Below are 21807 nucleotides of genomic sequence, written 5' to 3' on the forward strand. Positions count from 1 at the left end.
TTGCACATAAGGTCATTGTGTGTGTGATTGACAGGTGTTTTTCTGTATAAATACACTGGGTGTGGCACAATTTCTCTTGTTAGATTTTTCTTTTTCCTAATTTCTATGTAGCCAGTGTAGTCTATGTAGTCAGTGTTTTACGAGTAGATAAAAGTAGACTGCTCTTGATAAATTTATTTTTCCAGACTCATTATGCGATGGATAAAATCTTCAAACAAGTAAAATTCGGCTACATTTGAATAAAAAAAAAAAGTTGGGTAATTGCTGATATAGTTCGTGCCAAGGCGTGTGGTTAATTTACAAATATGTGTTATCTGACTAAACAAAGCAAGTTCCTCACAACTACGATAAATCAGCTGCGGAACCAAAGACCTCGTAGTCATTTCCGTAGGGGAAGAATTTGCTGCCACACCTCGCCGTCAAGCTCGCATGAATGGAATGATAGTAGCCGTTAAAGCCTTGACTTAGGGATGGAAAGTGGATGTAAGGGTTTCCGAGTTAACATTTTTAGTCGGTATCTGTGGGTTTAACGTGGGGACAGTTCCCCTCCGCTCAGCTTTAAAGTGCTGTCTGTTAGTTTGTGTGGAGAGCTGAAGCTAAGTGACCGCTAGCCTAAAACTACCAGTCAGGCTAGGCAACAGTTAACGTTATCGTTAGCCTGCTAGCTAGTCGTCCCTCCAACAACATAGACCAAAAACAGAGCCAATATGGTTGAATCTATTTTTGACCTCCCGGTGGAGAAGCAGATATTTTATGCTGTTTTGGGATTTTCGTGGACAGTGTATCTATGGGAGGCATACCTTTCTTACAGACAGGTAAGTTAATCATGTATCAGTATTGGACCAAAGTTTCTGCCTAGTAGCTAAACGTGTGTTTTGAGTGGTAAATACCTGAAATCAAATTAATTCATTAAAGAAGCTAATGTTAGCTAGCAGGACACCTGTGATTTAAAAAGAAATGATGCACAGTTCTTGCAAGCTAAAGTCCAACGTGAATAGAAGTTTTTATCTTTCAGTGCACAACATATGCAAACTGTTGTTTCCTTAAAACTTCTGGTATGACAGCGTAACAGTTACCATGTTTACCCATGATCCTGCACTCCTGTGTAACGTTACTGTGGTAAAACAACATACATGCACACATTTTCAGGTTGTTACAAACGGTCAGTCATGTATTGCAAAACTTGTTCACTTGGTGAAACTGAAAACTGAACATTTCCTCTTTACAAAATTCTTGAAAAATATGTGAATGCCATGGAGGTTATTCTCCCCCTCACTTATTCACCCCACCACTGCTGGGACGCTGTGTGCAGATGTTGGCAGACATGTATGTTTCTAATCCTATTAATGTAGAAACAAATATAAAGCCCTATTTCCTCTGAGTCTTGTCAAAAGTACCCTAGTGAGTTTTCTAAAGTCACAATGAAATGGCTTGTTTGCAGTGGACTGCTGAGTTTGGTGTATTTCCCCTTGTAACAGGATATTGTGGCAAAGCATAATCAGGCTGAATCAAAAGTGCAAATGAGTGTGATAAGCTTCATTAGATGTTTGAATTCAACAAACCCTGTTACAGGTCTGAAATTTGTACCAACGGCTTACAATATAAATGAATTTGGATATAACATTGGTGCTAATCTCTTTGCCTTCTGCAGAGGAGGATATACAGGTCAACAACACATGTGCCACAGGAACTAGGGAAGATCATGGATTCTGAAACCTTTGAGAAGTCACGTCTGTATCAGCTGGATAAAAGCAACTTCAGCTTTTGGTCAGGACTCTACTCTGAGACTGAAGGAACGGTAAGACTGCCAGCAAATCTCTTTATGTTTATGCCACATGTTTAATTGGACATGTAAAATGCAGAAGGCTCATGTTATGCTCATGCTTTTTAGCTCATCCTGCTCCTTGGCGGAATCCCATTCATGTGGGGCGTCGCTGGCTGTGTGACAGCTCACTTTGGATTTGGCTCAGAGTACGAGATCACCCAGTCACTCGTATTTCTGACCCTCGCCACCCTGTTCAGTGCCTTGACTGGACTTCCCTGGAGTTTGTACAACACATTTGTGATTGAGGAGAAGCACGGCTTTAATCAGCAGGTATACTGACCGAACAGCACGCACCCTCTGCGGGCCTGAAATGTGCCTGTTAAATGTTTGTAGTTTCCTTCCTCAGGAAGAACAGCAGCTGTGATCAGCTTGATTTCATGATGGTTAGAATGAATTGCAACCAAGTTTGCTTCCACTTGAGTTGGAACGTGTGCCACACTGTCACATCTATTACTGCCTCCAAACCTACAAAGGAAGTAGTGTTTTCAGCTGTATTTTGGCAAAACAATGACAATTTAGTACATAACAAGCACACAGATGGAAACTGATATAAACAATTTGAATCATGTCACTGTCCAGATCTATTACAACTGACCACAGCAGCTTTCTCTGGGAAGAAGTAAACTACACAATTTTCACAGCCACATCAGAATTCTAGCTCGATTTTACACACACACACACACACACACACACACACACACACACACACACACACACACACACACACACACACACACACACACACACACAACCAGTCCCTTTTTCTACTATTCACAATTGTCATTTTTAAAATAGTGATGCCTTGTCTTCCTCTCAGACAATAGGGTTCTTCCTTAAGGATGCTGTAAAGAAGTTTGTTGTGACCCAGTGTATCCTGCTGCCTGTCACCACACTACTCCTGTACATCATCAAGATTGGTGGGGACTACTTTTTCATCTACGCCTGGCTCTTTACCCTGGCTGTTTCTCTGGTTAGTGCTGCTCAGCTTGTTAAACGATGAGTGCACAAAAGACATTATTGTATATACTGAGAACCGTGTAGTTTGTTTAGGCATTAGGGAGTAACTCAAAAGTAATACAAAGGTCACAGTTTGGTATTAACAATTCATCGTGATGCACCTCCTCTCTCCCTGTGTTTTCAGGTACTGGTAACAATCTATGCTGACTACATTGCTCCCCTGTTTGACAAGTTCACTCCTTTGCCAGAAGGAGAGCTGAAGACTGATATAGAGACTATGGCCAAAAGTATAAGCTTCCCCCTCACTAAGGTTTATGTAGTTGAAGGTAAAGTAATACTCCTAAATCCAGGATGCTCAAAGATGCTTCTTTAATCCTCAAACTTTCGTGTTTTTGTTTGACATCATTCCAGGATTATGTCATGAATATTATATGTTTTTTAAGATGTTTTGAGCGTTTCTACATTTAGTCTTTAGTTTTCTTGAATGTCTTCCATATTTCCAGGTTCCAAGCGTTCGTCACACAGCAACGCGTACTTCTATGGGTTCTTCAAGAACAAGCGCATTGTGCTGTTTGACACTCTGCTGGAAGACTACTCACCTCTCAACAAGTCTGGAGAGCCACAGCCCGAGCAGCCAGAGAGCGATGATACATCCAGCGAGTCAAAAGCCAAGCCCAAGGTCGCACAGCTGTCAAGTTTATCTGACATTTGAGTTTGTGGGGTCTTAATCAACACATTTTCATTCACCCATCTTTTAATGTCTTCTTGTCAGAATGAGTCAAGCTCTTCTGTGTGAAAGTTCACATTTCTGACGCGTGTTACAAATCTTTAAATCTACCACTGAACTGAATACTGTCTTCTTACTTTATACCTGCACCCATCTGTTGGCCTGTTAAAACATACTAAACTTAAGAATCTGATACCTGTGACACCCTTTGTAATCTTGCTGGCCATATTTTTTTAACTTAAACACGATTTCGCTTGTTGAACTTTCTAAACAGTGCCTTTAAACTAATTGAAAAATCCTAGAATTTGAATTAATTTAAAGTTTTAGAACCTGGAAATGGAATAGGATTAAATAAAATGCATATTTAGAAATTATACCTTGAGGTCCAGAACAACTAGGCCAAGAGGTTGGAGGACATTTTTGGTCATCAAGCAGTGTTCAATAAAATGAGTTGTAGTGAGTGAGCAGGGATCCCTGTGACCTGGCAGTTATATTTTTTGTCTTTCTGTGTAATCCAACAGTGTTTCTCTGCTCTGTTATTGTTACAAATCCTTTAACAGAACAAGAAACAAGGATGCAACAACCCAGAGATCCTTGCAGTCCTGGGTCACGAGCTCGGCCACTGGAAGCTTGGCCACACCGTCAAGAACATCGTCATCAGTCAGGTGAGGAATTGTCTTTATTTTAAGATTTACTTTCCTCTCAGAGTTTCCTTTCAAAGTCTGCACTAAAGTCTGATTCCACGTGATCAAATGCAGGCATTCAGATGTAAGCTGATATGCACATAACACGGACTGACTTTGTTCTTTCTGCAGATGAATTCCTTCTTGTGCTTCTCGCTGTTTGCTGTTCTGATTGGACGAAAGGAGCTGTTTGTGGCTTTTGGTTTCAATGACAGCCAACCCACATTAATAGGCTTGATGATTATCTTCCAGTTCATCTTCTCTCCGTACAATGAGGCGAGTGTGGGATCCAGAGATGTTGTTTCAGTTGTTTTTTGAGCTGTTGAACAGATTTTTTTTTAAATGTACATATATTTTTTGTTTTTGCAGCTCCTGTCCTTCTGTCTGACAGTTCTGAGTCGCAGGTTTGAGTTCCAGGCAGATGCCTTTGCACGCAGCATGGGCAAAGCCTCTGAGCTTTACTCTGCCCTCATCAAGCTCAACAAGGACAACCTGGGCTTTCCTGTGGCTGACTGGTTGTTCTCCATGTGGCACTATTCCCACCCTCCCCTCCTGGAGCGCCTCAGAGCGCTGGGCAACGTCAAGCAGGACTGACGGGGCTGGAAGGGGGGGCGGCGATCGCTGCCTCCTCCAAAGTGCCTCCGCAGACCGCTCCTGGCCCTGTGATGCACCCTGCTCGTTTTCTACCTGTCCGCCCCCCCATCTTGTTTTATCTTGTTTTAGTAATTTCTTTACTTGCCATACTTTCTATTTTGTTCCCTTTTGAAACGTTGTTTTAAACAAAACCAAAACATATCAGCACAAGCCAGCCTAAAAAAAGCCTGAACTGAAGTCTCCCCTCTTTCTATAGAGACATCTAACACGCACCTGCTGAGAGCAACACTTCTGGGCAATGTTTGTTGAGCAAAAGCTATTGTCAGAGCACAGGTCACATTGTGCAGATCGACCTGAAGGCTTAGTTTTTGAAATTATTTTCTTTTTGTACAATTTGATCAGAACTTTGTTCTAAAAAGGAGAAATAACAAAGACAATGAACTGTTTCAAAACTTGAAATTTTACTTGCAGACGTACACTGAGTTTTATTTAATACAGTAAAAAAGACATCATGTGGGCAGACAATTTCATATGTGCTCATGACCGTGCTCTTTGCACACACACAGGCCAGAATTTGATTTGTCCCTCAAGTGCAACTGTTGCTTCTTTAGAAATCTCTCCCCAGGCAAGCTCAAGAATAAAAATGTTATATAGTCAACAACTCAAAATGTCAGTTTTGCAAGAGGAACTATGTAAATGCTTTGTCACAGCAAAAAAAATATGAGGGCATCATATTATCTCTGTTTTTGTTCACATGATGAACACATTATGAACAGAGCAGTGCAGAAAATTTCATTTCAATTTCGGTTAAACTTGTAATTTTTATTTTTTACATGCATTGGGGGTCTTGTTTTACTTTTTCTAAAGCACTTGCTTGCCAACAAGGTTCCAACCATACCTGTATATATGTAACTTTGATGAATAGAGTAATGGTGTATGATGTGAATAGTGAAAAATGTTGAATGTGGTTTGAAATTTTCAGTTGATACTGTGTTTCTTAGTTTCTTCTCTTGGTTTTGGGCCGGTGTGAGCCCGGAGGTGCCTGGCAAGCAAAGTATAGGGGACTTTGGGAAAGGAGTCTGCGAGGTTCCTTTCACCACATAAGCCAGTGCTTGGTTTGTTCAACGAGGGGACTGTATACTTTCTTTGCAGAATTGAATAAAATCCGTCAAAGCATTCTTTACGTTTTATGGTTTTATTTTTTTAAATAGTTGTAATTGTAATTATGTTGTAAACATAAGAAAAAAGTAAAGAAAAAAATAAGTTTGTGTTTTAAGCATGGCAAACAATGGTGACCTTTAAGTGCTACTGTGACAACTTTAAGTAATAATTTATTTTCAGCTATAACTGATATGGGATACATTTATTGATGGATATCACATACCTTTTGTGTAAGTACATGTAAGGGTTTCGTAAGGCCTCATTTACAACTATGCACTTTACAACTGTCTTTTATGATTCCATTGTAGCTTTTTTAATATTTAACTTTTATTACAAACTATGTGTAAGACTTAAAAAAAGGTTTCTCATATCTGATTTGTCTTTCTCTCCATAACTACTTGAAAATTCAAAATAATAAATTACAGGAACAAATAATGTCTTACGGAAGGTTCAATAGTTTAATTAAATAATTAGAATTCCTGTAAGAAATCGGAAGATTTGCATCTATGTTTCTGGTAAAATCTCCTTGGTATTAATCAATCAAATCATTAAATGTCCGACATCAACCTGCTGCCAGCTGTGACTGTACGTCCACGGTGGTCAGCAGGTACGTAGACAGAAACGCTGTCACGCCGTCTGTCTATGAGACCATACCATTATGAAAAAGGAGTTATTTCGTTCCTCACGCTATATTCAATCATTTGTTGCGTAAAATTAAATTTGTGTCGGTGCTGTAATAACATATCAATATATCAATTGTTATTCACCTCGATTTCTCAATAGACCAACGTGATGCAGATGTCGTCACCCCCGTCCGGCTAATAATGGCGCCGTCCTGTGGCGTATTTGAGGACAAGGGCAAATTCGGCTGTCACTGTCTGTGTTGTTTTCACGTGCGAGAATCAAACATGGCGAGGTTTTTGAGGCCTAACATCAGGAGTTTTGTCACCTCACAGCTGAGAATGTCATCCGACCAGGTAAAATACGTCCCGACAGCACATCAGTAAACACACTGCTTTTTGTGAACGCCATACTGTTGTTGTGTGAACCGTTTTAAATGAATCAGCCTGATAATGTTGCCTAACTGTCAGACAACTGTTGGTGACATGGCTATATAGGTGAGAGGAAATTTACAGGAGTTTTGGGGCACTGATCAACAGATTTACAACAATGTCGAGGATAAATGAGCAGGGATTCGTTTCAATCACATCAAGTTTTGTCTTAGTAAAATTCCAGCAGTTGCCTATTGAACCGCTTCACTCAGTTTTAATAAATGGTTTGTCCTCTGAGGGTTTGGTTGCATTGTTGTCACACAAACAGTTTCTGGTCCGTTCCAAATATCTCTATTACATCACCTGGAAAACAAAGAAGCCCCTCTCCCTGTTTTGTGAAATAAACTTATTCTTGACCTTCAGAATAGGGTCATTTTTGTAGCTTCATATCACACAGACGAATCAAAACCAGATAGAGAAACTAACTTTCAAATTGTGTAACTTGAAACACCTGTCTCCAAATGTCAAAGCCCGACCAAGGCTCTTACTGGAATGAATACACTAAACATGTCTCTTTTGACTGCTCCCTGTCCTGTCTCAGCTGGGTGAGCTGGGTAAAGGTGCAGGAAAAGGTGGTGGTGGTGGAGGGTCCATCAGAGAGGCAGGTGGAGCCATGGGGAAGAAGCAGGCTGCCGAGGAGGAGATGTACTTCAAGTATGCATTTCTTTCTTTTACAGGAACAAAATGTGGGCTGAAAGTGTCATTTAAAAACTCAGCAGCCAGCATATTTTCTTATTATGATCTTTTCATAGTGTCCTAATTCCTCTCTCTTTGTGTCTCTTTGTCCATTCCCTGCTCCCTCCCTTGCTTCTCTCACTGTTTATCCTTCGGCCCCTCTGTTGCCACCCACCTTATTTGTCCATCTGCACATAAGGCGTAAAGAGCAGGAGCAGCTGGCTGCACTGAAGCTGCATCACCAGGAGGAAATTGACCACCACAAAAAGGAGATTGAACGTCTGCAGCGTGAGATCGACCGCCACAAGGGAAAGATCAGGAAGCTGAAGCACGATGACTGAAAAACCAAAAAAAGTCCCTGTTTTCTCACCGATCCAGCCAGACACCGTTACTCAGATTTCTGCATGCACCGTGTCAGCGGGCCAGTCATGAGTGTGTGGGTGATTGTTCTGTAAATGCTTGAAAGTTATTAAAACTGGTTATAAAATGATCATTGTTTCCATGGCATGCTGTGGCACAAGTTGTACAACCTTTTCAACACTTCCTCCTTCTTTGTCGTAGATCTGTGTGCTGTATGTTGCAAGCAAGTGCCAAAGTGGAAAAACCCCTTTATATCTTTTATCCTATGGTAACATCATCTTCTTGTGTGATGTGTAAATAAATTTGGCATGTAAATGGCATTGGTAGCTCTATCTTTTAGTGCTGTAATTTCCTGATATTTTATAAATAGTTGATTAATCGTGAGAGTAACTGGCATAATAGCTTATAAAGTTAATAATCATTACTTGCGGCCCTTATATCTTAAATGTAAAAATGGGGGAATATTACCAGAGAAAGCACTTGGCCATTAAAGTGACATAATAATAATAATAATAATAATAATAATAATAATAATAATAATAATAATAATAATAATAATAATAAAATAGACACTGGAACCACTGACACTGGAAATGTGTGGGAATATGCACCATGTACACTGACACATGACCCTGAGTTTAAAAGCATTTTGTGAACATGTGATTGTGCTTATTAATCATATCAGTTAATGTTCTACTTTACTGGTGCACATGGCCATTTCCAGGTAATCAAATAACCACAAACCGACTGGCATAAATGAATATGTGGCCCTGGGCTACTTGCTCTCTTTCCCCGGTTTGTAATGCAGCCTTGAAGTACAGAGGTCCATGCAGCAATGTCACCAAGAAGGAGACTGCTCTCGCTTAAAGTCCGGGTTTAAATCTAACAACAGAATGGAGGAAGGAGGAGGAGGAACGAAGGAGGAGGAAGAAAGTCGAAAACATAATGTCTTAATTAGGAATGAAGACAGCATCAATTGAGAAGGGCACTTTAAAAAAAATACATGCTATAACGTCCATCAACAATTACCTAAACTTCTCCCTCCGTACAACAGCGGCGATGGTACATTTGTAAACACTTTCCACGAGTAAGAAATATACATGTCGTCACTTCCGCCTGCCCCTGCCTTTTACCACGAGCAACCCCGTCTATCTTTCTTTTCGCACATCATGGCGGACCGGTTCAATAAGGTGGGCAATTGCAGCAGAAGCATAATCGCTGATTTTTGCTTATTACTGGACGTTAAGCATTGCGTTTTACAGTAAGACGGTGGACGAAAACTATAGAACGCGTTGGTGTAATCTTTGTTTCTTATCGTTTCTGTTAAGACGTGATTTCAAAGCATGTTTGAGACAGCTAGCTATAGCTGAGTGGACATGCCTTCATCATGGCAGCTTCCCCAAGGAGTTAGTGCTGTTAGCTTGGTAGCTTTACCGAATATCATGATTATGTGTAAGTGTGGGAATCGGACGCGCAAATGTGCTGTATTGGATAGCACTACTGTTTTATGTCACAGTGTTACACGTTTATGCTCAAACATAAGTCTACTTACAGTTAACGTGTCAGCGTGGTTTGACGTTGATGCTAAGCTAACGCTGTCTTAGTCGGAAACTTGGCAGCGTCCATGTGCCGGTGGAGGTTCATGGGTCATTTCGTGGATTTAGCTGTTTTTTTGTTAGAGGCCCGATACTTGTTTCTAATTAGCAGTAGATATGTAAAACTAGTTGTAACTTCTTCTGGGGCGCTATCATAGACCATAGGCTTGGTGAAGAGTCAACAGCCATGTATTGACTCTGTGAGACACCCGTCTGAATCGGCTAACGTAACCATGCAGGATGATAGGATGATACAGCAAGATAATATAGCATTATTAAATTTTCTCTCTAACCTGCAGGTTCTGCTGCTTGATGGCAGGGGCCACCTACTCGGCCGGCTTGCTGCCATTGTGGCTAAACAGGTTTTGCTGGGTAAGTTTTAAATAAGAGGCGAATTATGTGAATATTAGGGAAAGGAAACATTATATTCATATACTAACCAGCGCATTAAATGAGATGCAGCTGCCTTTCCTCAGTCTGTCAATGATGAGAAATTCTTCACCCTTATTCGAGTTTAACGACCATGAGAAAACTCACATGCACTACCATCTGAGACGGGACATGATATATATATATATATATATATATATATATATATATATATATATATATATATATATATATATATATATATATTTAGGTTAAATACCCAAAAGTTAAACTTCTTTGTTTTTCATAGGACATAAGGTGGTGGTGGTGAGATGTGAGGGCATCAACATCTCTGGCAACTTCTACCGCAACAAGTGTAAGTAGCGTATATGTCTGATTAAATGGGCTGTTTAGTTGTGCCACTTTTCAGCAGGCTGGTTGTCAGTGATGTTTTATCACTAGTATTTGAGTTTCAATGACCATGAGAAGACCTTACATGCACTACCATCTGAGACATCAGCACTCCATACTGAAGTGATGGTTACCACTATGCAAAGTCTGTTAACTCAGCTCAAGTGATGTCTGTCATGTTGCTCTCTGCAGTGAAGTACCTGGCTTTCCTGCGCAAGAGGATGAACACCAACCCCTCTCGTGGACCCTACCACTTCAGGGCTCCCAGCAGGATCTTCTGGAGGACCGTCAGGGGTGAGAATGAGACACTACTCCAGATATGGAAACTCTCTTAACAGAACATGAAATTCTCTTGATACTGGTGAAGATTCTTAACTTGAGAATGTAGTGAAACTATCACTTGAATAATGGACACATTTACTTTAATAGAAATGGATTTACAGCGTAATATGTTCTTTAAGTGTAGATTACTAAAGAAGACACATTCAGATTTACTTAAGACATTAAAATTTCTTCACTAACGGTGGTTTGATCCCTTGCTCGGTTTGACTGAGATGCCCCATTGGTCTGGTCGTTGTGGGTCTTTAAACTATGAATCTAACCGAAGATTCATTGTTGGATTTAAATATTAATCTGGAAACTGTCACAGGAGTTGACAATTTATATGTGTGTGCTCTCATTTGACACGGCACAAGTTGTTCCTTGCTTGACTGTGATGAGCTCTTTATCCCGAAACTGATCATCTATTGATGAGACAAATTTTTCGGATCTGATTGCTGAGTTCAGGAGGGACAAATAAACATCTGATGCAGTGTTTGCTATTTAAAATGTATCAAACTTACAAGTATTCTCTGCTCACCAGGCATGCTGCCCCACAAAACCAAGAGAGGCCAGGCTGCCCTTGAGAGGCTGAAGGTGTTCGACGGTATTCCCCCACCTTATGACAAGGTGATGAATGTCAATGAATGTTCTGTTTGGCCCGTACATGTGGCTTTAACTCTGCTGTCTGTGATGTCACAAACTTCCTTACGTACCTTGTTTGAGTCATGACTTTGAAAACAAATCATCCCTGAGACATGCTGTCCTGTCAAGGCTGAGATGTGCTGTGTTCTTCTGTATCTGATTTTGGCTTTTGTTCCACAGAGGAAGCGCATGGTCGTTCCAGCTGCTCTTAAGATTGTGCGTCTGAAGCCCACTCGCAAGGTGAGCCTCGATTATTTGGTGAAGAGCTGACTTCAGTGAGCTTACCAGGCTAAAAAATTGGCAAACTTGGATACATTGAAATCAGAGTGCTTTTACCTGCCACAACGGTTCTTACTTGACAGTGATGAGCTCTTTATCCCGAAACTGATCATCTATTGATGAGACAAACTTTTCGGATCTGATTGCTGAGTCGAGTGAGGGACAAGTTGTGCCTCAAGTTGAACCTTGAAACATAAGAAACTTGTCAATGTGCTGAGTGCAATATCAAAAGGCAGTTTTTACTTTTAAATTATGTCTAAAAACATTCTAAATGTTGAAGAAATTTGTCCGCCCTTGTGAATTTTACTTTAATTTTCACTGGTGGTATAAACATCTTAGTTACATGGTTGATCATACTGACTTTGGTTTTCTTTCCCCCTCAGTTCGCCCTTCTTGGGCGTCTGGCTCATGAGGTTGGCTGGAAGTACCAGGCCATCACAGCCACCCTGGAGGAGAAGAGAAAGGAGAAGGCCAAGCTCCGCTACGAAAAGAAAAAGACAGTGAACAAGCTGACCAAGCAGGCAGAAAAGAACGTTGAGGCCAAGATTGCAAAATTCACAGACGTTCTGAAACAATATGGAGTCCTTGTCTGAGCTGGTTACCTCTGGCTAATAAAAATAAATAACTGTTTATAGAAAGTGTATTGACTTTTTCATTCCTGACTGAAGATGGCACTAAAATAAAGTTTGAAATAACGTTCAGTGGTATGTGTGCTAGTAGGTAGGTTGAATATAAATATTCTGAGAATTAGTTGCAGTAAGTAGATAAACTACAGTATAAAGCAGTTAATGTGTGGCAGGCCTAGTTTTCAAAATGTGGCTGTGGATAATTGACTTACATTGAGAAATTTACAACACTTGCATCTGACTGAGGTAATTGTGTAATTCATATGCACAAATTTCTGACAGCCACATATGACATGATGTGGGTATTTGACTAAATGTATGTACACCCTGCAGTACCCAAGTTACTGCTTTTGCCTTTATAACTTGCAAGTAATTGGAAAAACACTTCCATCGTAGGACAATTCTGAATTCTGTAGTCTTTCGTGGAAATAAATCCAAACAGCCACTGTTAGAGAAATTGGGCACTTCCAATGTCAAGTGAAAAATCTCAGTGGTATTTCATCAGAGGTCTCAAAGGAGTAACGACTGAAAATACTGACAGCAGTGAACATGTTCTTTTTCATCCCCTTTCTGTAATATTTCCCATCTGGGCCTTTCAGTTTTCCATTTTTTTCACCATCTGCTGCATCTGTCCTGAAACATGACAAAAGGATCATGGGAGTTGAATGTAATTCATAGTGTTTACAAGGCTGCAGCTCTATTACTCATTTTATTTCAGTTATCACACATGACAAGACATGAAAAAGAATAAGAAAGACAAGTTCTAGGATTGTGACACCAGGCGTTCAACAATTTGCCTAATTTTCAGGTGAACTGTGGAGTTTTAGCTAAATCAGGTGCAGAGGTGAACTGGGTGTTGTTGCTGCTGCTGTTGAACATTTCAACCAGCAGGGAGCAGCGTTACACTTCAATATACTGGTTAAAACATGGACGATTAACTCAAGTCCTTTAGTATTTGATTGCCAAAGAATCAAGTTAGAGAACGTAATACAGGTGTTACTGCTGCTCTCCTGCACTGAGGAGTTCAAGCTAAAGTAAGACAGCTTCCCTCCTTTCTACTGATTTGTCAAAAATGTGTGTACTTTTTACATACGTAACATCAAACATGATGCAGTCCTTCACAAGCCTTCTGGTCTGGACAGCCCAAAAAGATTCATGTCTCAATCTTGTTTTAGTCTTTGAAGGTTCAGGTTGAAGTTCCTGGAATATGAAACAACACGCTCCTGCTGAAGTGAACTTTGACAGCTTCTCACCCACCAAAGTGTTTTACTGCATGTACAGTAGTATGTTTTTAAAGGATTACCCTCCAGGCAGTACACTTGATCCCAGCAACTTCTGTTTAGGACGTAATCTTACTGTGCAGGTGATTCCTCCTGGGCGGCTCAACATAATCAGCAGTTTAGCTGTACTTTTGCAGTGAAACTCCTTGGAAGGAATGAGTGGACTTCAATGCCCTTTTGTCCAGTTTTCTGGACCTCAGGCCACTTAAAATAGGACAGCTCTGAGGTTATTATAAACTTTATTCTTCCCTCTTTTCTTCAGGTGCTATTATTACATTTTGTAACCCAGCCTAGAAAAGAGTACCACTTTTGCCATTTGGTGGGTCAAAGGGAGCAGGTGAGAGACGACTGACAAAGTGAGTCACTGTCGAAGCCTCTGAGGAGGCGAATGAGCATCACATCTGCGTTGGCCTGTTGCTTTCACAACTTCTGGCAAAGTCTTACAAGTACTGCTTCAATATAACTGTCTCAGCATGCATATTACAGTAGATCTAATTTAGTATACAACAGTCTCTTTGTGCTGCTTAACTACGACGCAAAATATGCTTCAGAGAACTTAATCGGTTGCTTTTGTAATGTGTAAAAAATCCTCTTGAAATCATTTGACTCTGGACTTTCAATCTTCATATTTGCTGAGTCTCACAAACCCTTCTCTCAGTATTTGTCCCAGTTAGCTCGGATTTCGTTTTCAGCGGATAATCTGTATTCTGAGGTTGTCTCCTCTCTTTCCTCAATGTCATTTTAGCATAATAGAACATGTGTGGTGAAGATTGTTTTTATACCAGAACATGACAGCTTTAGAAGCGCCGCGTAGCTCCTGTCTGTTTGATGAAGAGGCTTCTGATACTGAGACGAATGCTGAAAGACATCCATCTCCAAACATCTGTCTTACCACTTCCTCTGAGCATCTTTCAGTATCTTAAGACGATTAGTTGCGCATGTGCAGGCATTGACTTTGCGTCATATGGCATTTCTAATTATACATATTATACACGACATATGGTGTCGGGGGGATTTCCTGTATTACCAAAAGCTGGCAAGACGTTGCATGCATTATATGTTTGCCTTCTCTCCTGCTTTTACTGTTTAGAATAATGTATTATATATACTATAAACACACTAGCAGGCCCACCAAGTCTCAGGCTCAGGCCAATCTGATGCCTGTCCTCCTGCGTTAAGGAGGGACGTCAGCAAACAGACGGAGAAATCACTGTGACGGCTCTAAGAATGAGATTTTTGGATGATGCCGCCTGCAGTGGATCGCTCTCTAATCACACCATCTGAGACCGATTGAAAAGACCATGATTGTCTGAAACTGCCCTTGCAGACCCAGCCTATTATGGGCTCCTGCTCCTCCTCTTCCTCCTGCTTTGACTTTCAGGATGGCGGCGCTCATCTGTGTGGGCTGAAAGTTGAAAGTCAAACTGAAATTTAAATTATCTTTAAATTATCTACTTTTTGTGAAGGGGTATATGAACTGCGTGGATTTTACGACATCTGTCCCTTAACAATATTCAATATTGTGTAAAAAACTAATTGTAATGTCTGTGAACGCTAGTTAGCCCAGCCTGCTAACATTAGCACTTATTCCAACTGACTTTTAGCCCACGTTATTTAAACACCTGCTGAGTCATTGGTATAATACTGCATATATCCTGATTTCCTTACAATGCTGATTTTAAACTTCGGTTTGCCTTTTAAAGCCTCATCTCTTTTTCTAGCGTCCACACTTACCTCTGTCAGGCTGGTGTCGTTGGGAGCGACACACCTGAGGGGTTATACCACTACGTCATCTGATGCGGTGGATGTTTTACCACAGAGTGCATTCAGAACACACAGCGTGTGAGTAATGACAACGACAAAAAGGCTTTCCTACATCCCAGCATGAGCTGATTAGTTTTTTAAGCTTTCATTTGATGTTTCGGTAATGTCTCATTTCTACTGACTCTGTCTCAAGCTTATGCCGTTGAGTCATTATTGAACCAAAGATAGCTTTAAAATCAGATTAGCAAAGAGGAGCATGTCAGGGTGCACAGTCTGAATAACATATCTAATTTATTCCTGATCCCTCATTTTGCTCTGTGCGCAGGCATCGCAGAGGAGCTGACTCCTTCTTTGAGCAGTTAAAGTTTTTCCAGTCTCTGCCAATGTCACCCTTGAATGGGAGCACATCCATTCAACGTCTCAAAGGTTGGCTTTGAGAGAGTAGAAGAAAAAGATAACGAGGGAGAAAAAGAGATGGAGTTTGGTCAAACGTATAATAAAGGATTTGAAAAACATGAACCTGACTGAGAAGAAAAATGCGTAAATCATATTGTTCATCCACATATTGACCGGCTGCTATACTCAGATTAATCGCTTTTATTCTTTTCCTCACAAATGTGTTCTGAAAATCTATACAACTAATTCTTGCTATTGATGGACAGTGAATGCCCCGTGCTGCTTCCCACACACGGCTCACTGAAATACAGTCCTTTGTCATTTCCTCATCTTTAGCCTTGATACGATCTCAATGCATCAACGAACAGACTAAAACAAGATGTACGGATATTTGAAGTGTCTGTCCTTGCTGTGATGTCTCACTGACTTACTCTTCACACATGACACCTTAGAGAAATACTCTGCCTCCTGTAGCTGTTTTTCCTCTTTTTCTTTCTTACAAATTTACATTTGGATTGATTTAAAGCAGGATATTATCTAACACTACTGATGCAGGTTGATACAAATCTGTAAATGTAAGTGAAGACTCTACCATGCAAAGCAAAGGTCATGTATGAACAACAACCGACGTCTTTGGGCCCGAGCTCATCTGAGATGGACAGAGGCAAAGTGGAAAAGTGTGCTGTGGTCTGATGAGTCCACATTTCAAATAGAGATTTCGGAGCAACATGCTGCCTTCCAGATGGCATCTTTTTCAAGAACCGTGCGGCTTCATAGTAGAAGACTGCAGCTACTGGACTGGCCTGCTCGCAATCCAGAGCTGTCTCCCACTGAAAATGTGAGCCGCATTATGAAGCAATAAATACGATAACAGAAACCTCGGACTGTTGAGAAACTGAAGTCGTATATAAAGCAGGAATGGGAAGGAATTTTCAAAGCTTCAACAGTTTGTGTCCTCAGATCCCAAATACTTCCTGAGTATTATTAAAGGGAGAAGTGATGTAGCATAGAGGCAGATGATAAGACTCGTGGAGCTCTATAATCTGCTGTGCCTTTGGAACATATATGTCTGGTTTGACTCACTGTTCTATATATACAGAGAAAAATGAAAATGTCGATGGAGCTCACTTATCACTGCAATATGCATGAACACATTTTTCAACCCACACAAAGCCGCTGATGGCAGGACATGAGCACCTTTCAAAGAACCTTTTTATACGATGAAGCACTGTGATGCATTTTAAACATGCGATCTCAGGAGTGAGGCATGCCTGTGCCTTGTTTATATTCTCTGACCTCTGAGCGTAATTGAAATGATTTAGAACGACAATGGTGCAACTAGATTCATTCAGTCATGCTGAAGTCATTACATCCATTTACAGCGAAGAGCAGCTGTAAATTTCAGACAAGAGAGACAGCGGCAGTGAGAGATTGCTATTGGGCACAGGGAGTCACAAATTGGATTCAGAAATTGAAGTCCGGGAAGGGAGAATGACCAATCACAGAAACCTTTATCGACTTCATTGTAATGAAGCACCTCTGAGGCGAGCGCACACACAAGACACACGTTCGCATAAGCGGTGAAGAGCAGACTGCGACTGGCCATCGGGAGCACTGGAGAAATCCCATCGGCCCGGCACGTTGATTGGCCTGGAGCGTCCGGCCAGTGTTAAAAATGCTAAATGAAACAAGTAAATCAAAGACAAAATGACATGGGACAGCAGCAGTCCCTCAGAACTGGAGACCATCAGCCTCCCCGTGTGATTTTAACCTCTGTCTGTCACATACACATCACCACAACATCACAACAGCGTGGAGGGCATGAGCAGCGAGGCCGAGCAGTGTGGAGGAAGCTGATTTTAACCACTGTGAAAGTATTAAAGGGGAGGTGAAAGAGGAAAAGGAGTTGTTAAGGGGGTTTGACAAAGAATTTCAGATCCACATTCTGCTAATGTTAAAATATTAAATGTGTCTCTTATTTAAAAGGATGCTTTACTGTTGAAAAAGGCCATTCGTCTGCACACCTGTTGAGCCAGCACCCTTCACCACTCAGCCACGCCCACCTGCCCTATCTCCGGAGCACACACCTGACAATCATCACAAATCAGTGCAGTACTTAAGCAGCTCTCCTGCTCTCACCCATTGTCAGGTTGTTCTTGGTGTGCCAAACAATTCCTGAAACAAAAGCATTAAGAGAGCTGACACACAAATCTCAGACTGTCTAAGAAAGAAACAGTGTCTACATAATAGTCTGGGTGCATCTTGTCCTGTAGAACAGCCCCATAGACCCCTTTCACACATGCTGTTCCTGAAATGTTCAGTAACTTTTCCTGCATGAGGTCAAGTGTGAATGGAAGCAAGGATCAACATTCAGCAAAATCTGTACCACCAATTTCCCACCTCAAGACCAAGAGTAGCATTTCAAGGACAAGCTGTCTGACGAAAGACGCTTTCACGTGGAGCGAGCCAACCAATCACAAGACTCGGCTGATCGTCCGAATCGGCGGCTTGTTTACGGCTGCCTTTTCACAGGTGGTTAGAAAGAGGAAGAAGGAGGCTTAACAAGAGACACGAGTTCAGAAATAATGGAGGAAATAATCCTTAAAATAAGAGCAAATGTTCCTGAATGTATGCGTGAACAGTGAAAATCACTAGCGGTGCCTGAAAGTTTGAACTGCGTGTGAAAAAAAGCCATATATTTTTTCCTGTAATGTTGCTTCCTCCAACAGCTTGAAGGCAATGACTGTGGAAAATGTGGACATGTAACTTATTACACTATATTACCTTTTTCCACTGAGCAGGGCTCCAGGTTTTAAGTTGCTTACTTTAAGTTATGGGACTGTTTACCTCACTCCAATAACTTTGTGAAGTTAGACTCTCCGAGACTCTCAGAGAGATATTGATTCAATTCACTGGTAATTTCTCAGGTTTGTTGTGCTTTTTATTTGCTGACAGGTTATTGTGTTTATCAGTGAGCTTTGACTCGAACCCACTCTTCGTCTGCACCATTAAATATGATCCCATTTTCAGGCAATTTATCAGCTATTTGAGCACTGCAGCTGTAACTCTGGCATTGATTCCACGGTGTCCAGGTGCCTCATATAGTACCTCCTGCATACTGTTAAAATGTTGCCTGTCAGACCTATTTTGCAGCTGAGATGTGCTTTTCTGATACTGAAATTGTGTAACTGCCTCATTGGTTTTAGCTTTGTACTCCTTCATGTTTTCAACTGCCTTTTGTTAAGTGGTGGTATTTTCTACATGTCAGCTTTTTAGAAATTGATTTTTTTTTTCATCTAATTTGCATTTCAAACATCCCAATAGGTCTTATAACGCAATGTATGAACATGTCAGGATTTGATTAGAGTTAGAATAAAGATCATTAGAATTGGATCTATGAAGTCATAATGAGGTATGATAATGAGGTCTTTCTCCTTCTTGCAATGTGAACCAATGATTTGACCTTTGGGGTCGCAGCGATTCATAATGTACACATCATGCTCCTGAATAGATTTATTGCTTAACCTTATATTCATAGTCAATGGGGGTTATGGGTTATACCCCAGGAACGAATACATATCACCTATATGGTATATAAGCCTGAATGGCAGCATTAATCATCTCTGTTTATAAAGAAATTACTGCAGCAGAAAGAAATGCAAAGCAATATTACATAAATATATGCGCCAAAGAAACTGGAGATAAATCAAAGGAAAAACACAAAAACAGCTCCTGAATGACCCAAAGTTTCAGCCAGTGTGGTATCATGTCAAGTAACACGCCGAGGCAGGAACAAAGATGAAACTCTCAGCAGTGCAGCTCGATTTTTGGATTGTACATGCGTGAAGAGGACGTGAGAAGAGACCAGACCAGATCATTAATGTGAATAAGTCCAAGAAATGCCTTTGTCAGTTCAGCACTATGATTACAAGCGCCACAGGAGAAACAGGTTGCATTCTTCCTTCATCTTTTGCCACCATTGATTTTTTGCTTGAACTTCCAAGTTGTTCTGCAGCTCCACTGATTACGCAACCTGACTTTGCACAAGAGGGTAAAGAGCAGCAACTATGCAGGATTATCGGAGTTGACGGACAGAAGCTATTTTCAGTATTGGTCTCTGTGGAACAATAAACAATTGCTGCACATTGATTCTTGGTTGGGCATTTGCAGGGTACTGTATATAACCGCAATCACAGAGGCAATGCATGTGATATTACAGCAAACAGAACTGATAGATTCAATGGGTTCCCTCAAATAAATATCCTGGTATATGCTGTAAAACAGGACCTTAAATGGTCGGTCTTAAAACGAGAAGGCATTTATTTCAGAGCTATGTGAAACAAATGCATTTCACATGGAGTTAATGCTTTTGCCGGAGGCATCTGGAAGCCTTTCCTGCTGCCTTTTTCAGTCTCTATCAGCATGAACGGGGCTTCAAAACTGGCATTTGAACAAGTACTTAGTGTCTGTCCTACTGCACAGCAGCCCTCTCAGCAGCACAGCACGTAAGCCATTAAGGCTTCAGATGCAGCTATCCACCTCCGAGCGTGCGCGCATACACACACACACACACACACACACACACACACACACACACACACACACACACACACACACACACACACACACACACACACACACACACACCACCCCAACTGATGGAGCTCATCCAGAGCAAACTCCATCTCTAATGAATCAATCTGAACCCAGCAATGTGAACTGTAAAATTGTAAATTATTTTTCTGCTGTTGCAGCTTTGAAGAGGCTGTTTTGCTTGTGTGAAATTACCTGTAATGAGACAGATATTGAGTGAGGCTGCTCATATCAGGGACAAATTTCAAACTGATGTCCTCACTGGCTGAAAGCCCACCACTGGTCAGCGCAGGCAAGTTGAGAAAGGCAGAAAAACAAGTAAACATACAGTATTTTCAGATGATACCTGCTGTATATGGGTATTTGTGGGATGCACAAGAACAAATTCATATCCTCCTACTCCTCAAGTAGTCAACATACATGCACACACTTGGGAATAAAATGCTATGAGCAATATATGGAATTGCTTGAAGGAAATCTGTCAATGCAAGAATCCCCCTGAGAGTGCTGGTCCACCACTGTGAGAGCCCGCTGGAGCGCAGACGATCCCTTTGCTTGCTTTTTTTTTATACACGCCCTCTTCACTGAGGTCATGATAAGCCACAGGAAATATAATGATCTTCCTCATAACTTCCTGCCATCTGTTTTCTGCTCAGGCAGCTCGAATCTGTGTCCGCTGGTTGGGACGGCGGCGTCAGATGTTTCTGTGTTGACATCGTTCTATACCGTCCTTATGCTGAGCTTTAAGAGTGAGTCTTCTTCTGAAAGCTGGAGCTGAAAGCCGCTCAGTCCCTAAAAAGCTCAACACCATTTGAAGCATATAATCTGCATATCATCCCAAGTGTGTGAAGGATTCTGGCAGCAGATTGTTGTGAAGTTATTTGCAACACTGTGCGCAGGTGTTGATGTTGAATATATGGTAGGTGGCTTATATATTATACATTTTGAATAGCATATATTGAGGGCCAGAAGCCTGAATGTAAGAAAATGAAAATGAAGAAAATATCTCTAAGACTAATTGCTAAAAGGATCCCTCCAACTATTTAATGAAAAGCAAATTTTCTAAGTTAATCCTGTGTCCCTGTGTTAATCGTTCCTTTATCTCTTGCCACATGCTAAATATGTGCCCAAATCCTTTTTGACTATTTTTGCCTTTAAATCCCTCTTTTCTCTTCCTATCACACTTTTTGATAACTCATCTTGAAAGCTAACCCTGCACAGGCACTGGATACGCCTTTGATCTGATAGACTTCCATAGACTCCCAATGAGTCAAATGATGTAGTATAAAGAGCAAGACAAGTCTGCATTTGGAGGAAGGTGGGCTGATTCGATGGATCAAGTACAGACCTTTCACGAAGGAGACCGGGGTTTGTGATTCACGTGAAGGTAAATGTTGATTTCTTTGCATGTGAAGCAACATAACATATATGTGACTTAAATACGAAAGTAACCTACGTCAATAACGTACTTGTTTTTAGCCAAACTATGATCTAACC

General features: G+C 41.0%; 3 protein-coding genes and 4 non-coding genes across 7 annotated transcripts; all 7 read left to right on the top strand.

Annotated features, from left to right (window-relative positions):
- The first annotated feature begins 408 nt into the window (after positions 1-408).
- On the top strand, positions 409-5962 carry zmpste24 (zinc metallopeptidase, STE24 homolog). The gene is made up of 9 exons (XM_070979939.1): positions 409-815; positions 1652-1798; positions 1892-2095; positions 2643-2795; positions 2967-3108; positions 3286-3461; positions 4070-4174; positions 4325-4468; positions 4562-5962. Exons 1-9 carry the CDS (start codon positions 708-710, stop codon positions 4784-4786), a joined length of 1404 nt encoding a protein of 467 aa, XP_070836040.1. The 5' UTR covers positions 409-707; the 3' UTR covers positions 4787-5962.
- Positions 5963-6756: 794 nt separating this feature from the next.
- atp5if1b (ATP synthase inhibitory factor subunit 1b) lies at positions 6757-8164 on the top strand. The gene is made up of 3 exons (XM_070979382.1): positions 6757-6924; positions 7541-7653; positions 7874-8164. Exons 1-3 carry the CDS (start codon positions 6772-6774, stop codon positions 8013-8015), a joined length of 408 nt encoding a protein of 135 aa, XP_070835483.1. The 5' UTR covers positions 6757-6771; the 3' UTR covers positions 8016-8164.
- Positions 8165-9125: 961 nt separating this feature from the next.
- rpl13a (ribosomal protein L13a) lies at positions 9126-12347 on the top strand. Its single transcript, XM_070979056.1, has 7 exons — positions 9126-9224; positions 9929-10001; positions 10309-10374; positions 10602-10703; positions 11272-11357; positions 11553-11612; positions 12035-12347. Exons 1-7 carry the CDS (start codon positions 9135-9137, stop codon positions 12242-12244), a joined length of 687 nt encoding a protein of 228 aa, XP_070835157.1. The 5' UTR covers positions 9126-9134; the 3' UTR covers positions 12245-12347.
- LOC139342826 (small nucleolar RNA Z195/SNORD33/SNORD32 family) lies at positions 10106-10188 on the top strand. Its single transcript, XR_011603064.1, has one exon. It is a non-coding gene; the product is annotated as a small nucleolar RNA Z195/SNORD33/SNORD32 family (small nucleolar RNA).
- On the top strand, positions 10436-10516 carry LOC139342827 (small nucleolar RNA Z195/SNORD33/SNORD32 family). The gene has a single exon (XR_011603065.1). It is a non-coding gene; the product is annotated as a small nucleolar RNA Z195/SNORD33/SNORD32 family (small nucleolar RNA).
- LOC139342831 (small nucleolar RNA SNORD50) lies at positions 11117-11192 on the top strand. The gene has a single exon (XR_011603068.1). It is a non-coding gene; the product is annotated as a small nucleolar RNA SNORD50 (small nucleolar RNA).
- LOC139342832 (small nucleolar RNA SNORD50) lies at positions 11729-11804 on the top strand. The gene has a single exon (XR_011603069.1). It is a non-coding gene; the product is annotated as a small nucleolar RNA SNORD50 (small nucleolar RNA).
- Positions 12348-21807: the final 9460 nt, after the last annotated feature.

This window comes from Chaetodon trifascialis, chromosome 14 (genome assembly GCF_039877785.1).
Source record: "Chaetodon trifascialis isolate fChaTrf1 chromosome 14, fChaTrf1.hap1, whole genome shotgun sequence".
NCBI classification, from domain to species: Eukaryota; Metazoa; Chordata; class Actinopteri; order Chaetodontiformes; family Chaetodontidae; genus Chaetodon; species Chaetodon trifascialis.

Coding starts and splice junctions, on each gene's coding strand:
- zmpste24 (XM_070979939.1), top strand. CDS start 708: ATGGTTGAATCTATTTTTGACCTCCCGGTGGAGAAGCAGATATTTTAT. Junction 2,096..2,642: donor AGCACGGCTTTAATCAGCAG/GTATACTGACCG, acceptor TCTTCCTCTCAG/ACAATAGGGTTCTTCCTTAA. Junction 4,175..4,324: donor AGAACATCGTCATCAGTCAG/GTGAGGAATTGT, acceptor TTCTTTCTGCAG/ATGAATTCCTTCTTGTGCTT.
- atp5if1b (XM_070979382.1), top strand. CDS start 6,772: ATGGCGCCGTCCTGTGGCGTATTTGAGGACAAGGGCAAATTCGGCTGT. Junction 6,925..7,540: donor TGAGAATGTCATCCGACCAG/GTAAAATACGTC, acceptor GTCCTGTCTCAG/CTGGGTGAGCTGGGTAAAGG. Junction 7,654..7,873: donor GAGGAGGAGATGTACTTCAA/GTATGCATTTCT, acceptor TCTGCACATAAG/GCGTAAAGAGCAGGAGCAGC.
- rpl13a (XM_070979056.1), top strand. CDS start 9,135: ATGTCGTCACTTCCGCCTGCCCCTGCCTTTTACCACGAGCAACCCCGT. Junction 9,225..9,928: donor TGGCGGACCGGTTCAATAAG/GTGGGCAATTGC, acceptor TCTAACCTGCAG/GTTCTGCTGCTTGATGGCAG. Junction 10,002..10,308: donor GGCTAAACAGGTTTTGCTGG/GTAAGTTTTAAA, acceptor TGTTTTTCATAG/GACATAAGGTGGTGGTGGTG.